Genomic DNA, 14087 nt, shown 5'->3' with positions numbered 1-14087 from the left:
GAAAAGTGAAAGTGAAGTCACTCAGTCAAGTCCGACTCTCAGCGACCCCATGGACCGTAGCCTATCAGGCCCCTCCATCCATGGGATTTTCCAGGCAAGAGTCTGGAGTGGGGTGCCATTGCGTTCTCCAAGTTCAAAAGTCTAGAGCCACTCAATAGTAGTTAGTTTTGCTAGGGGTGAAGGTTTACTTTTTGTTTTCTATATACACTTTTGTGTTATTTTAGTACTCAAATGAGCAGTGTAAGCTAATTAACATTCAGAAATGAAGTAAATAAAATACCTAAGATCACTGGACAAAGAAAATGAAATTTGAAGGATAAACTGAACAAGTTCAGAACAACTTGAACAAGTTCTTAGGGCCATTCTTGGCCAAATTTTCAGCATATTTAAGGCTGCATTCACTGAGGCAAACCTGTAAAGAATTAACCAGAATTCAGTGTTAGGACAGCAACTGGTTCATTTGTTTGTCATTCTGGACCAGATGCAGAGATGTGCCAGGTCCTGCCAGGTAAAGGGGAAAGCGAGTCTCATGCTCATGGTCCATGCCTCCCCCAAGGTTAGTCTTGGTTAGTCTTCCCTCTCTTGAGGACACCAAAGTGAAAGTGAAAGTCACTCAGTCCTGTCCGACTCATTGTGACCCCATGGATTTTATAGTCCATGGAATTCTCCAGGCCAGAATACTGGAGTGGGTAGCCTTTCCCTTCTGCAGGAATCTTCCCAACCCAGGGACTGCACCCAGGTCTCCCGCACTGCAGGCGGATTCTTTACCAGCTGAGCCACAAGGGAAGCCCAAGAATACTGGAATAGGCAGCCTGTCCCTTCTCCACCGGATCTTCCCAACCCAGGAATCGAACTGGGGTCTCCTGCACTGCAGGCGGATTCTTCACCAGGGCAGAGGATTAAAAAGCAGGTCAACAGACCACTGACCACTGTCCCGAGACACAGCCACATGGAAGACTAACCACAACTCAAAAATCTCTGCTCTCTGTCAATTAAATCAGGTTTACAAGTAAACTGATGAATTTAAAAACCAGATATGCTACTTGTTTTAAAAAGTTAAATGGGAATAATACCAAATGCTGGCGAGGATGCAGAGAACCTGGATCTCATACCCTGCTGGTGGGACAGACTGTAAAATGGTACAGTGCTGGGCAAAACAGTTTGGTAGTTTCTTCAAGAGACTAAATATATACTTGCTCTGAGACTCAGCAATTACATTCTGGGGCACTTAACCCAGAGAAATTAAAACCTGTACCCACACAAATACCTGTATACAAATGTTCATAATGGCTTTATCTGTAACAGCCCCAAACTGGAAACAACTCAAATGCCCTACAATAGGTAAATGGCTAAAAAACTGTGCTACATCCAAGGCATAGAACACAAACTTATGGCTACAAACGGGAAAAGGGGTGAGGGAAAGTAAATTAGGATCAGCAGATACAAACTACAACATGTAAAATAGATAAAACAAGGTCCTACTGTACAGTACAGGGAACTATATTCAGTATCCTGTGATGAATCATAATGGAAAAGAATATGAAAAGGAATATTTAGTTATATGTATAAAAACTGAATCACTTTGCTATATACCAGAAATGAAAACAACATTGTAAGCCAACTATACTTCAATTTAAATAAAATAGTGATCCATCCATCCATACTACTTAACGCTATTCAGCAACAAAAAGCATTATTAAATACAACATGACTAAATACAACTTGGATGGAGGGCGCCATGCTAAGTGAAATATGCCAATCTCAGAAGGCCACATGTTGTTACGATTCCATTCCCATAACATTTCAAAAAGGATAAAATTATAGAGAGAGAGCACAGATTACTGCCAAGGCTTAAAGATGTTGGGGGAAAGGGACGTATGTGCCCATAAAGGTGCAATTACAATTACTTGTCCAAATATCCAACCACCATGGGGAAATAAGGGAGGCGAATAGTTTGTAAGGCAAGCACATTTCATATTATTCTGCTATCCTTTCGACTCCAGAAATAAAAAAGAAAAAAGGACTCTTTCAGTGTGGGTTGGTTGCTGGCTCAACCATTTGAAGTGTATCTCAGGTGTTACCTGTGCCCCATCCCTCCCGAGGTTTTCTCAGAGCTTCCCTGGGGCCAGAAGCAAAGAGCCAGGAGGCACCAGAGGTAACCCATGCAGAGTGAACTCTCACCGCAATTTCAGCTCAGCATGCGGCCCAAAGTGCCCTGCTTGAACTCAAAAGCATCTGAAAACTACGGCGATTAGACAAATAAACTGTGAAAGATGTGGTTACCGGGTCGGGTAGTAAAAATAGCTTTTGCTACAAAAGTCTCAGTAGTCGTCTCTAAAACACGAGGGCGAGGTTAGTGGGAAAAGTGTCAGTGATGCTTCCTCTGTGATTCTCTCAGCCAGATATCACATGTACAGAAGCGGGACACACGCCTCAAAGGACACAAGCCTCAAGCTCAAAATTTTACTTTCTGTGCTCATCTGGGCTTCTTTACTCCACCATCACTTACAACACGAGGACCCCTGGGGTAAAATATGACATAAGGAGAAGTACCATAAGGATATAATGACCCAAGTCCTCCGTAGGTGGGCACACAGCCCAACAACATGCTATTCTACTGAACAGTCACTAACTAGGAAAGAAAAGGCCCAGGGAATCAATGGTCTCATCATAACCCCCCTACCCATCCCCACCCCAGTGAGAAAGACGGAGTTTGTTCTAGAGATGCTTAAAGGAAAAAAAAAAAAAACTTAAGACACATGTAAGACACACGTAATACCATTCTCCCATTTCTCGGTCTCCCAACTAGTCAGGAACAACCATAGACAATCTGGAATCAGAAACACAAATTGTTTCCCAAAGTGTTAAACAATGCTTGTCCAAAGGCCCCAGTAGAGCGAGTAGTTTAGACAGCTGTGCTAGGAGGCACAGAAGCTGCATTCTATAACGAGCACTGCTTCTGAACAATTGAAACTTTCTCCAGAGCAAAGCCCAAACACAGAGAGCAGTGTTCCTTGCAAACATCCAAACAGTTCCATTATTGTTTAACCTCCAAAATAACAGCTCTAATAATCTATCAAGCTTGCCATTTCATCCAACCAAGCAATTAAACCAGGACGCAACGCATGGATGAAGAGGATTTTTTTCCCCCTGCTCCAAATCAACACTCATTTTTACATTATGGCCACAAAAACTAATAATGCTTGCTCCTATTTATAAAAGGGTTCTAGAAACCAAGCACTCTGAAGTGCCTCAAAGAAACGGCACACCCTTAAACATCATTTTCTGTCCCCCACCTTTAAGCATCTTTATTAACTGTAAGTCAAGTTACAGGCCAGAAAAGTTGGAAACGCCTTTCCAATACTTAAGACAAAAGAGGTAAATATCCTTCCTTATATAGGTACCAGAGGTCTATCAATAGATTCTTAAATACATTAACAGTAAGAGTCCTGGGACTTCCCAGGACTTAAGAATCTGCCTACCACTGCAGGGAACTAAGAGCCCACATGTCTTGGGGCAACTAAGCCTGTGTGCCACAACCACTGAAGCCTGCTCGTCTAAAGCCTGTGCTTTGCAATAGAGGCCTGCACACCAAAACGAGAGAGTAGCCTCAGCTTACCTCAACTAGAGAAAGCCTTCGCACAGCAACAAAGATTCACTGCAGTCAGGAAAAAAAGAAAGGTGTGTCCTCACCTTTTCTGATCTAGCAGTCATCAAGTGGTAGAACTCTCTCCAGGTAAGGGAGTTCTTAGTTGGTTGCTTCAATTACACGTAACCTATCAAGTTCCTGAATATTCATTGGAAAGATTGATGCTGAAGCTCCAATAATTTGGCCACCTGATGGGAAGAGCCGACTCACTGGAAAAAAACCCAGATACTGGGAAAGACTGAAGGCAAAAGGAGAAGGGGGTGACAGAGGATGAGATGGTTAGACAGTATCACCGACTCACTGGATATCAATCTGAGCAAACTCCGAGGGATAGTGAAGGACAGGGAGGCCTGGTGTGCCACAGACCATGGGGTCTCAAAGAGTCAGACACGACTTAGCAACTGAACAACAACAACATCAAGTTCCTAAGATGTCCTCAGAACTACCTAGAACAACGCTACTCAAAGTGTGCAGTCACACATCGTCCATGGAGATCTGTAGTAAGGTAAACACAAAAAATTCATAGTAGGTATACACTGCTGTGCATCCAAGTGTATGACTTTCTGGTAATTCATTTTTCTTGTACTTTATAAAAATATTAGTTGGCAATAGACTGGATAAGCACTTCACAAAGCTGGCCCTTCACCACAGTTTCAGAAGCACTAGCTTTTCACTTACAGAAATGCCAATTGTGTCATTTATTGTTCTGAAGGAATCAGAGCATACTTGCCCTATCCTACAGCTTCTGATTTAAGGGCAATTAGAGAAATCAATGTGCTTTCCAGGTGGTGCAATGGTAAAGAATCTGCCTGCCAAGCAGGAGACTTGGGTTCAATCCCTGGGTTGGGAAGATCCCCTGGAGAAAAAAAGGGCAACCCACTCCAGTATTTTTGCCTGGGAAATCCCATGGACGGAGGAGCCAGGCGGGCTACAGTCCATGGGGCTGCAAAGAGTCAGACAGACACAACTGGGCACGCACACACACGTGAGAAGAAACCAATAAGGAGGTAAACCCTGGTGTGACCTCACAGAAACAGTGTCCACTTAGACTCAACAGACCTCATTGCTGGTCTGCAAGATCCAACTAACTTGGAGACTCTAAGTGAACTGGAGATTTTTTTACTTCCCTATGCCTTGAATTCCTCCTCTGCAGAATTTTTAAAGGCAGCCCCCCAATATCAGCATTTCTCAACACTGTTCATTTTTTTTAATGTGTGGTTCCTTCTGACAGCAATACTTTTTCCAAGTGTGGTCTGCAGATAAACTACATCAGAATCCCCAGCTTCATTTCCAAATTCCCAGATTCTATAGCTGTGGGCTAGCAACCAGGAAACGGGAGTTTTTATAAGTAACCAACGGCAGTTTTTATAAGTACCCAGGAGACTCTGACACTTACAAAAACTCTGATCTACTGCAATAATAATCTAATGCTTCTAAGAATTAAAAAAAAAAAAAAAGGTCACGATTTGAGTGTAATCCCTGATAAATTACTTTAGGTAAAGTATTTTTTAAATCAGTATATTAAAACTTACAGGAAGCGGACTTCCCTGGTGGCTCAGGAGTGGAGAATCACCTGCCAATGCAGAAGATACGGGTTCCATCCCTGATCCAGGAGAATCCCACATGCCAAGGAGCAACTGAGCCTGTGAGCCACAATTACTGAGCCTGTGCTCTAGAGCCCAGGAACCGCAACTGTTGAGGCCGTGTGCCACAACTACCGAAGTCTTTGCGCCCTAGGGCCTGTGCTCTGCAACGGGAGAGGCCACTGCAATGAGGAGCCCGTGCAACCCAGCTAGACAGTGGCCCCCACTCGCAGCAACTAGGGACAAGCCCATGCAGTAATGAAGACCCAGCACAGCCACAATTTAAAAAACAAAAAACTTACATAAAGCATATTTTAACATGTTTTTATAATATCAGTAATACATAACAACAAATTTCAACTTTTCCCCATTGGGGGAAGAAAAAAAGCTTTTCAGTTGGGAAGAGCAAATGTATATTAAAATACATGTAAACATTTACAGGCTATGGTATCAAGATCTGCTTTCTTGACATGATATTCAGAACTCTCAAATTTTGTACCAATCCCCTTCCAAAGAAAACTAGTGACTTACTTTTATATTTGTGCTGTTTCTGAAAACCTGAGAAGAAAGATTTCAGGTGGCTATTTCTGAGTGTTTCCACAAATAACAGTTCAGGTGTGGATAGTTGGTATCTCAAAAACCAAATTAGATGTAAATGTCAATGTATTTTCACTTTTAATATTAATTTTGGTAGTACAGCAGACATGGTGATGTGCTGTACAGAAAAGTTTATTCAGATAAATAAAATTTAGGAATCTGATGACAAGCATCTGGGGGTGAAGCTGCAGAAGTGTCTAATACCTCACTAACTGGCTGGTTCACGTCACTATTCCTCAAGCTGCCAGTCTGCAGCTGTCACCAGTCCAGACAGTTGGGAAACACTGAACTAGATCAATGGGCGTGGAAGTGATGACTCAGGGTACCTGGAGGGCTGGGTCCAACCACAAGGTGAGGGCAGTAGGGAGGTGGCCGTGGCCTTGTCAAGCACTCTGGGAGCACTGGGGCATCCCCTCCCCACCCGCCCTGCAGCCAGCACTGGCCGAGGCAAACTTCAGCTGCGACACACAACGACTACGCAGGCTTTTCCGTCAGTATAGGACAAATGACCAAGAATGGCACCTAAATCTAATCACGCTCAAGAGGTAGAGAGGCAGACAGAAGTGAGAGAAGGCCCAAGAATTCTCCTAGTCCCTCAGTTATTTCTTCCCACCCCACACTCCCAGCACAAAATTTTAACCCCTAACTGTTCCTCTTCACCTCCATAGAATCCAAACTGACCAAACCACGGCTGCTGGTCTGCAAAAAGCAATCCCAAAGCAATTCCACCCTCTTCCTGAGAGCCATTCTTGACAAAGATTCCTCAAACTGGCTGAACAAAGCTGCCCCCACTCCCTCCAAAGTTCTGGAAAACGCTCCACCCTCTTTCCCCAAATCAGAACACTCCTTTCATCCAGCATTTTCAAATAAAGGCTCACCCTCTAGTGGATCTTGTTCCATGCCTTGAAGATAATAATTCAGCATGATCAGGAGGGGGTGTAATTCACTGGCTACGGAACCACTGACTCAAGGCCCAGGAAAAGGTTGGAAGACAACATAAGATGAGGTCTGGTTATTTCTCAAGCAGATTTCTTAATCTGGAAGAAAGTTTGTTTGTTTTTTGTTTTTCTTTTTAAGGGAGGGGGAGGTGGAATTCACAGAAATTGCTGGAGGAACAAGAAGCTTTCTTATTGCATAAAATATACTGATTCATATGCCTTATCAGGACTAAGACTGGAAAGATTTTTCAAAGTAAATGAATAGAGGAAAACAAGAAAAAGCCAGGATGGGAGAGGAGGCTGCTCCATTTCCTTAAGAAAAGCTTTTCTTCCAAGTCTTTTAACATAATCCAGCAGTTGCAAACAAACAATGGTGCTGATTACTAACTAATTATGTTTAACCACTGGGGGTGGGGGTGGGGGCAGCAGAGCCTCCTGTAGGCCTAACTTCCTGTAAATTTCAGGATGACTAGGCAGTATTTCATCAAAGAGGATGAAGACAGTTAAAATGTTTCAGCAAATCAATCTGGCTTCAAGTAGTTCAAATGGGGTGGGCTTCCCCTACCCTGAGAACAGGCCTGGTGGAAACACAACGGTTGTCCCTAGGAGACCTGACCACTGCATGCATGCTCAGTTGCCCAGCCCTGTTTGCGACCAGTCTCTTTGCGACCCTATGGACTGTAGCCGGCCAGGCTCCTCTGTCCATGACCATTCACTCCACAACCCAGAGATAATGAAACCGTGTTCTTACATGCCATTAGAGAAAAACCATGTGAAGGTCAAACTAGGAGATGTAGGCTTAATCTGTAGCACTGGAGAAGAGGCAGCTTTTAAAAGTCAAGTAACACCAGCTCAAAAAAATTCTGTAAAGTTCAAATTCAGCACATGCGTGCTGAAAGAGGCTGAGAGAGCCAAAAGGTTTTGCTTATCTTTTTATAGGAGAGGACAATGGAGAAATTACCAGACCAACGTCACTTTCTCTCCCGAAAAAAAAAAAAAGCAGGCTTAACCGAGGTAAAAACCTCCATAGGTCATAACTCCATGAAATCAGCAGCCTAGTGAGAATCTCTCCAAGAACGCTGTAGGAAATTAAGTGTGGATTAGAGTAATTAAATGTAAAGTCTCCTTGAGAGCGACTTCTGCTCCTGAAGACGAGAGCCATCTCTGTGAAACGCATCACAGAAAAAAATTGTGAAGAGGATTTGCCAGGCATCACAGCCTTTTCACTTTCACATCAGGTCTGCACACGCTATGATCTAAAAAGAACAGTGGTGATTTGAGGAGAGAATTAAGTAATACAGCTTATCAGAGAAAACCACTCCATTCTCTAGCCTTCGCAAAAGTTCATGTGTTCATGTAATGTACTGTAACTGTAATATACTTAGGGGTTTCCAAAAATTACATACATTTCCTCAGAAGACATATAGGAAAAAATAGAATCACGGGGTAAAGGCCAAACATTGTCTCTTCTGAATGCTTGAATAGCCAATTATGGGTCTTAACACATTAATTCTAAGAGAGAAAAAGAGACTATTACAGGAATGTTGAGTAAGACATCTTCAAAACTGTACCCTCGGGCCTAAGTCCATTGGACTCACAGTAAAATCACCCCCTCAAAAAAGCAGTTTTATGCAAAATCTTGTATTTTAATTTCCCAGTTGCCAAGAGAAATATATAAGGAGCAGAAATTAAACTAATTATGTCAGCAGCACAGTGAACAAAACTTTAATTGTATTATACGCAAGTTAGACATTGCCGAACAACACAAAGGCCCTTAAGGGCAGAAACTTCTTTAGAATATAAATGATTCCCAATCAATGTGACAAAAATCAGTCTGTCTGGGCAATAAGCAGATTCACACATGGAAAAATCCAACCAACATCCTAATTCAATATAATAAAAAGAAACAGATCTCCAAAATGGCTTAAAATCACTCGGTCATTTACATATGTTACGTCATTAATAGGTCCTTTAAGCCAGTATTGTACTAATCAGCTTTTTTTAACCTCCTGCCCACAAAAGATCCTATTCATTTAGCTGGGCGGACAGGTGTTAGCAACGAGCAACCTTTTTTAGCCTCAGAGTTCCAGCGGCCGATCTGTGATTACCGTGGCCATGATTGGCAAGTCGAAAGGAAAGGCAGTTTAAAAAAAGGGAAAGGGAGGAGAGAAGGAGAGAAGAAAAAAACCAAAAAGGGAGGGGTGGAGGAAGATGAGAAAAGAAAGATCTGTCAGGTGCTATTTAATAAGCACCCTCCCCCCCCACCCAAGCCCAGGAGCCTGAGTTGAGCTCCCAGGCTACAGCCCAGACACTGGAGGCAGAATTTGGATAATGTCATGAATTTATTCCCACAGTCATTCTGGATATATGCCTACACTCCACTCGTTCTAAGAAAAAAAATTTTTTCAAGTATCTGTGACTCATTCCTCTTTACCATATTCTCTCGTTCTTGAGTCCTCACTCTTTCATACGTTTTCTAAAAGAGCTGACCGAGTAGATATTCCTGGAAGGAGACAGGGGAAAGGCCAGATTTAGAAAGATATCTGAAGCCTACGGAATAAAAATCCTCTGAGAAAGTGGGAGAAGAGAACATTCATTGAGCTCCATACAATGTACAAAGAAGAGATTTGCTCGTTTTTCATCCACTGATCAAAGCCACCAGGTATTATTTTCATCTGGCACATGAAGAAAAGGAAGCCCACAGAGGTTAAGTGACGTGTCTAAGGCAGCCCCGGGTTTGATCCCTGGGTTGGGAAGATCCCCTGGAGAAGGAAATAGCAACCTACTCTAGTATTCCTGCCTGGCAAATCCCACGGACAGAGGAGCCTGGCAGGCTGCAGTCCATGGGGTCACAAAGAGTCAGGCATGATTTAGGGACTAAACAACAACGAAAGCAGCCCAGCCAGGAGGTGGAGGAACTGGGACTCAAAGCCAGGTTTGTCTCTTTTCTAAACTGTTACATTTTCCCCAAATTTAATTCCCTAACATATTAAGTGCCCCATTCTGCTTTAACTCAGAGGGTTCTGGATTTCACCTTTTCTTCCTTCATGAACTCGGCAAAGGACCTGTGACTAAATTTTATTGCCTATTAAGCATCCATCATATCCAATAAGTGCTTCAGTTAATGTAGAAATGAAACATCTGGCAAACTGGCTTTATTTTAAAATCTTACATACAGAGGATGACCAGGCAGCTCTCCTATGCAACACTGATCAGAACTAGATTTGACTACCCGTTCAGTCCTCCAGTGGTTTCCACATTATCATTCATTTGTCCACTCAGGAAATACAGGAAGCTACTCTCACCAACCCTCACTCATGACTCCTGACAGATAATAAGGCAGACAGGGCCCCTCTGGAAAGTAATTTACATAAAAGTTATAAAAGCTCTTTGTTATCTGTCATGACTCGGAAATGGACTATTCTAGCAAATCAAACATCCTGAATAACATAATGACGCTTTTAAAGGGACTACCAATTTATAAAGAATTTCAAAGCAATGCAACACTGGTTCCTAAACCCAGTTGCAGATCAGAATCACTCGGGGAGCGTTTTGTAAGTAGCTGCCCAGAGAGGCTTTTAAAATACTTATCCATGCAAAACAAAAACAAAAAAACACTTCAGGAGGTGGAGCTGGGAAATCTGTATTTTTAAAGAACCCCTCGGTGACAAAATTGCTATGTAGTGAATCTTTTAAGGAGTGGCTGGCTTTGGGAACTCCTTGTAATAAAACTCACTTTTGAGTTACAAAAGGCTAAAGCTACACTGAATACAATGTGACCTTCTTTTGATGATTTGGGAGATCTTGGGTTTTCCCGTGCCTCTGGATCATCACTCACCAGTCACTGTACTGGTAAAACCAGAAAAGAAAAGGTTGAGAATAATCAATCGTACTGGTAAAAAGCTTGAAAAACCAGCTTTTGTTTTCCTATTAGCTTTTTAAAGAGCTGATTTTCCCCAGAGGAAACTCAAGATTTTTATGCCCTTGAAAAAGGAAAATGTTTAAAAACAGGTAGATTCTCTTAACCAACTGCTCCAATTCTGAACATTAGTGGGCCCAAATGCATCAAACATGTGGAACAGTCACCCTGAACTAGAGAAAGCAGAGAAACTTCATGACACTCTTAACAAAGATAAAGGAGGATAAAGGGTTTAAGCTAAGAATGGCATCATGAGGATTAGATAAAACCACTGTCCTAACCACAGCAGATAAATCCTGGACCTGGGAGAGCTGAAGTCTTTCAACACGTAAGGCCAATGATTCCAACCCATCTAGGATGGCTTTCATGTAGGATACAACAGGATACTCTATTAAGAGTCCAACAGGTTTTAGGGTTTTAAAACTCCAAGTAATATAAACTCACAAAACAAGAAAGGAACCTCACCACCTCCCTATTGAAGGAATGGGAATCTGTGATTGCATAGAAAAAGACTGTCCTTCAGATTGCCAGAATCTTTCCTAGAGAAACACAAGTCACACCTACCAAATCAGTAACCAAACAAAAATAATAACTGGTAACCATTACCAAACAATAATGAGGAAGCTCACACCTCGTGGCTTCAGCAACAGCAATTTAAACTATGCATTCTCATTAAACTCTAAATTATAACTCAGTTCAGTATTGCAGAGGTTATGAGATTTTAAGGTGCAGAGGTTAAATCTTTCCTCTCAAAACATAAACCCTATAGCCAGTACAAGTTTCATACAAAAGTCTCTAATCTTTTAAAACAACAGCAGTATTTATTACAGGTTCTAAGAATAAAAAATCGAGGTGGAATTAGTTTCCTTAACACTCCTTAGGTTTACAAGGGTGTTTTCAGAAAGTTCTAGGCACAACACATTTTGTGTACTAAACATCACAATGGACAGGTAATTAGGGAAGAAACTGTACCCTTTCTTTGTTATTGCTGTTTTTTATATTTTTAAATGTTGGTCACAGAAAATGCTTTTTCCACTGCTATCTTAAGACAGTGCTAAGCAGAGAAGTATCAACTGGCTTGATCGTGAGAAAGTTTTGAAAACAAATTAATGTCTAACCTTTTTGTGAACAGCTCTCTTTTTGTGCATGTTATTTTAGCAACGGGTTAAATTGAGTCGATTTCAAAGATTTACAATCCCTGACCCCAAGGTAAACAGTTGGGATAACAGCTGTCTTCCTGATCAATATGGAAGTTTCTAGTGGGCTGATCTTCCTAAACAGACATCAAAATGTGTGTGTGTGTGTGTGTGTGTGTGTGTGTGTCCCAAGATTAATGGAAACCTTCTTCATGCACAATGAAGTTATTTCAGTTAGGCCTGCCACATCAAACTAATTGTCATACCCAATTTTCAAACTTAAGAAAATAACACCTCTAAATAAACTGTAATTTATGACTTGTACTCTTTAGTCCGGAATTAATTGGAAATACGCTACAGAGTTTCAGAAATGCTTGCCATCATCTATTTCCTTGAATGTGAGGCAAAACACAATCAAGAAAAAAAGATAAAGAAGTAGTCAAACCTGAAATCCCCTGAACTAGCTCCCAACCCTAGAATTCCATACACAAACTCGGCCAGCACCGTGTCCCCTGCCTGCTTCCATCCCTAGAAAAATGTTCCCGTAAGTGGACAACCTTGGCCACACTATCTTGAACTGTCACTGGGAAAACAACTGCTCCCCACACAGTTGTAGCCAACGGGGGGTGACAAGGAGTATCTGCCCTCCAAACCATCTGTAAAACTGGATGGGCAAGAAACTTACTTTCTTAGAAGGCCACATAACACCTGGGGATGTTTATTCCTTATGCTCTGGTGGCCTTTAGCCAGGGGGCAAAGTGACAATTGTGGGTGAAGCCCTCAGTCGGAGCTAACAGTAATTCTTCCCAGGGGTGGACGGGGAGGAGCATGGTACACTCTTCCTTGATTACACAAGCAGTTTTTCCCCTAGAACAAATGACAGGCCAACAGAAAGGAAAAAGTATACTGTTGTTTCTATCTTCAGCCAGCCTGACATCAAGCTCTGAGCAGACAGAAGCCTGCGAGGTTGTCCCTCCCCGGGTCCAGCACTCTTCCCCATGTCTAGTCAAATGTCTCGTGGGCAACCCGGCTGCTGAGGCCCCACCGTTCCTCTCCGTCTTGGCCACCGGCGACCCCATACAGGTTACCTCAGGGGAACAGAAGACAACTTCCACCAGGGGCCCCTAGGTGGGGACGGGGGCACGTGGTTGGGAGAAGCATATCCCCAAACTTCTCCATCGAGCCTCCGAACTCCAGGCCCCACCTTCTTCCGAGCAGCCCGCGGGGCTCCTGCCCTGGAAAGTAGGGTCAGGCTAGTTGCTGAACGCAGGCCGCCGCGCGCACCTGCCTCAGTTTCCTCTGCTTCAAAAGCCGCCTCTTTCCCCCCCACCCCCACAAGCCAACTGAACCTGCCGGTCGGGAAGGGCGTTTGGAGATATATGATAACACACGTCTCCCGTTAGTGTTCCCACAGGTGAAGTGCTTCCGTGAGGAGCACTTTTTAATGGGACAGGTGCGGGCTATCGTGAATGCGCAGACTTTTCAGCGACTGAGGGCTTCCTCTCATCCCCCGTGGGCAGCGAGCGTCTCAGGCCGCGCCCCGCACAGAGGAGGCGCCCCCCGCCCCCCCACCAAGGACCACAGCCTGGCGAGACCCTGAGGCCGAGCCGCGTTCCCCCACTCTGGTCTCCCCCAGAAGCCCAGCCCCAGGCCGGGCGCCCCGCGGACCCCTGCGCGGGCGCCGCTGCCTCCTCACCTGTCGCGGCCGCCTGCCCGGCCCCGCACCTGGGAGGGGAAGGGGAGGGGAGGGGAGGGGCCGGATCCGGGCCGCGGGCGCCTCAGGCAGGGGCGCTGCGGGCTGCGCCGCGGCGGCGTCTCTAGGGCTGAGGGGCGCCGGGGGGCGGTCGCCACATCCTCGCGGGCGGCCCCAGGAAGTTGTCCCCCCCGCCCCCCCTCAGCCATCCCCAGCCGCCGGGGCCGGTCGCTCCCGCCCCTCGTGCAGGCCTCGCCCCTCGTGCAGGCCTCGCCCCTCGTGCAGGCCCCGCCCCTCGTGCAGGCCCCGCCCCGGCGCCCCCCCTCCCCCCGGGAGCGCGCCGCCGCCGCTCCTGCCGCGCCCGAGCCACCATAGAGAGGCGGGAGGCGCGCGGCGGACCGCAGGGCGGCCTCCGCGCGCGCGCGCCCCCTGGCGGATCCCCGGGTCGCGGGCTGCCGACCCCCGCCCAAGAGCCTGAGCCCGGGTGTGTGGCGGCGGTACTCCGCTGTCGGGGCATCTGCTGCTTCCTAGTCGACGGGGGCCCCGCACTCTGCGCGGGGAGCTGAAGGGTC

The 14087-nt window shown here is 44.9% G+C and overlaps 1 protein-coding gene across 4 annotated transcripts in view; it reads right to left on the bottom strand.

The window, feature by feature from the left end:
* Window positions 1–13764, bottom strand: part of RFFL (ring finger and FYVE like domain containing E3 ubiquitin protein ligase) — a 75472-nt gene extending 61708 nt beyond the window's left edge. Inside the window, exon 1 of one of the 4 annotated variants that reach the window (XM_070478680.1) lies at window positions 13519–13764. In XM_070478680.1, the coding sequence (XP_070334781.1) occupies window positions 13519–13724 (206 nt within the window). In that variant the 5' untranslated portion in view covers window positions 13725–13764. Of the gene's footprint in view, window positions 1–12910; window positions 13058–13518 lie in introns of those variants that run through there. The other 3 variants (XM_070478684.1, XM_070478685.1, XM_070478688.1) reach the window with 3 other exon arrangements.
* Window positions 13765–14087: the final 323 nt, after the last annotated feature.

This window comes from Odocoileus virginianus, chromosome 17, assembly GCF_023699985.2.
Source record: "Odocoileus virginianus isolate 20LAN1187 ecotype Illinois chromosome 17, Ovbor_1.2, whole genome shotgun sequence".
NCBI classification, from domain to species: Eukaryota; Metazoa; Chordata; class Mammalia; order Artiodactyla; family Cervidae; genus Odocoileus; species Odocoileus virginianus.
Note: the sequence above shows the minus strand (reverse complement) of the source record. Positions and strands in the feature narration are given on the sequence as shown.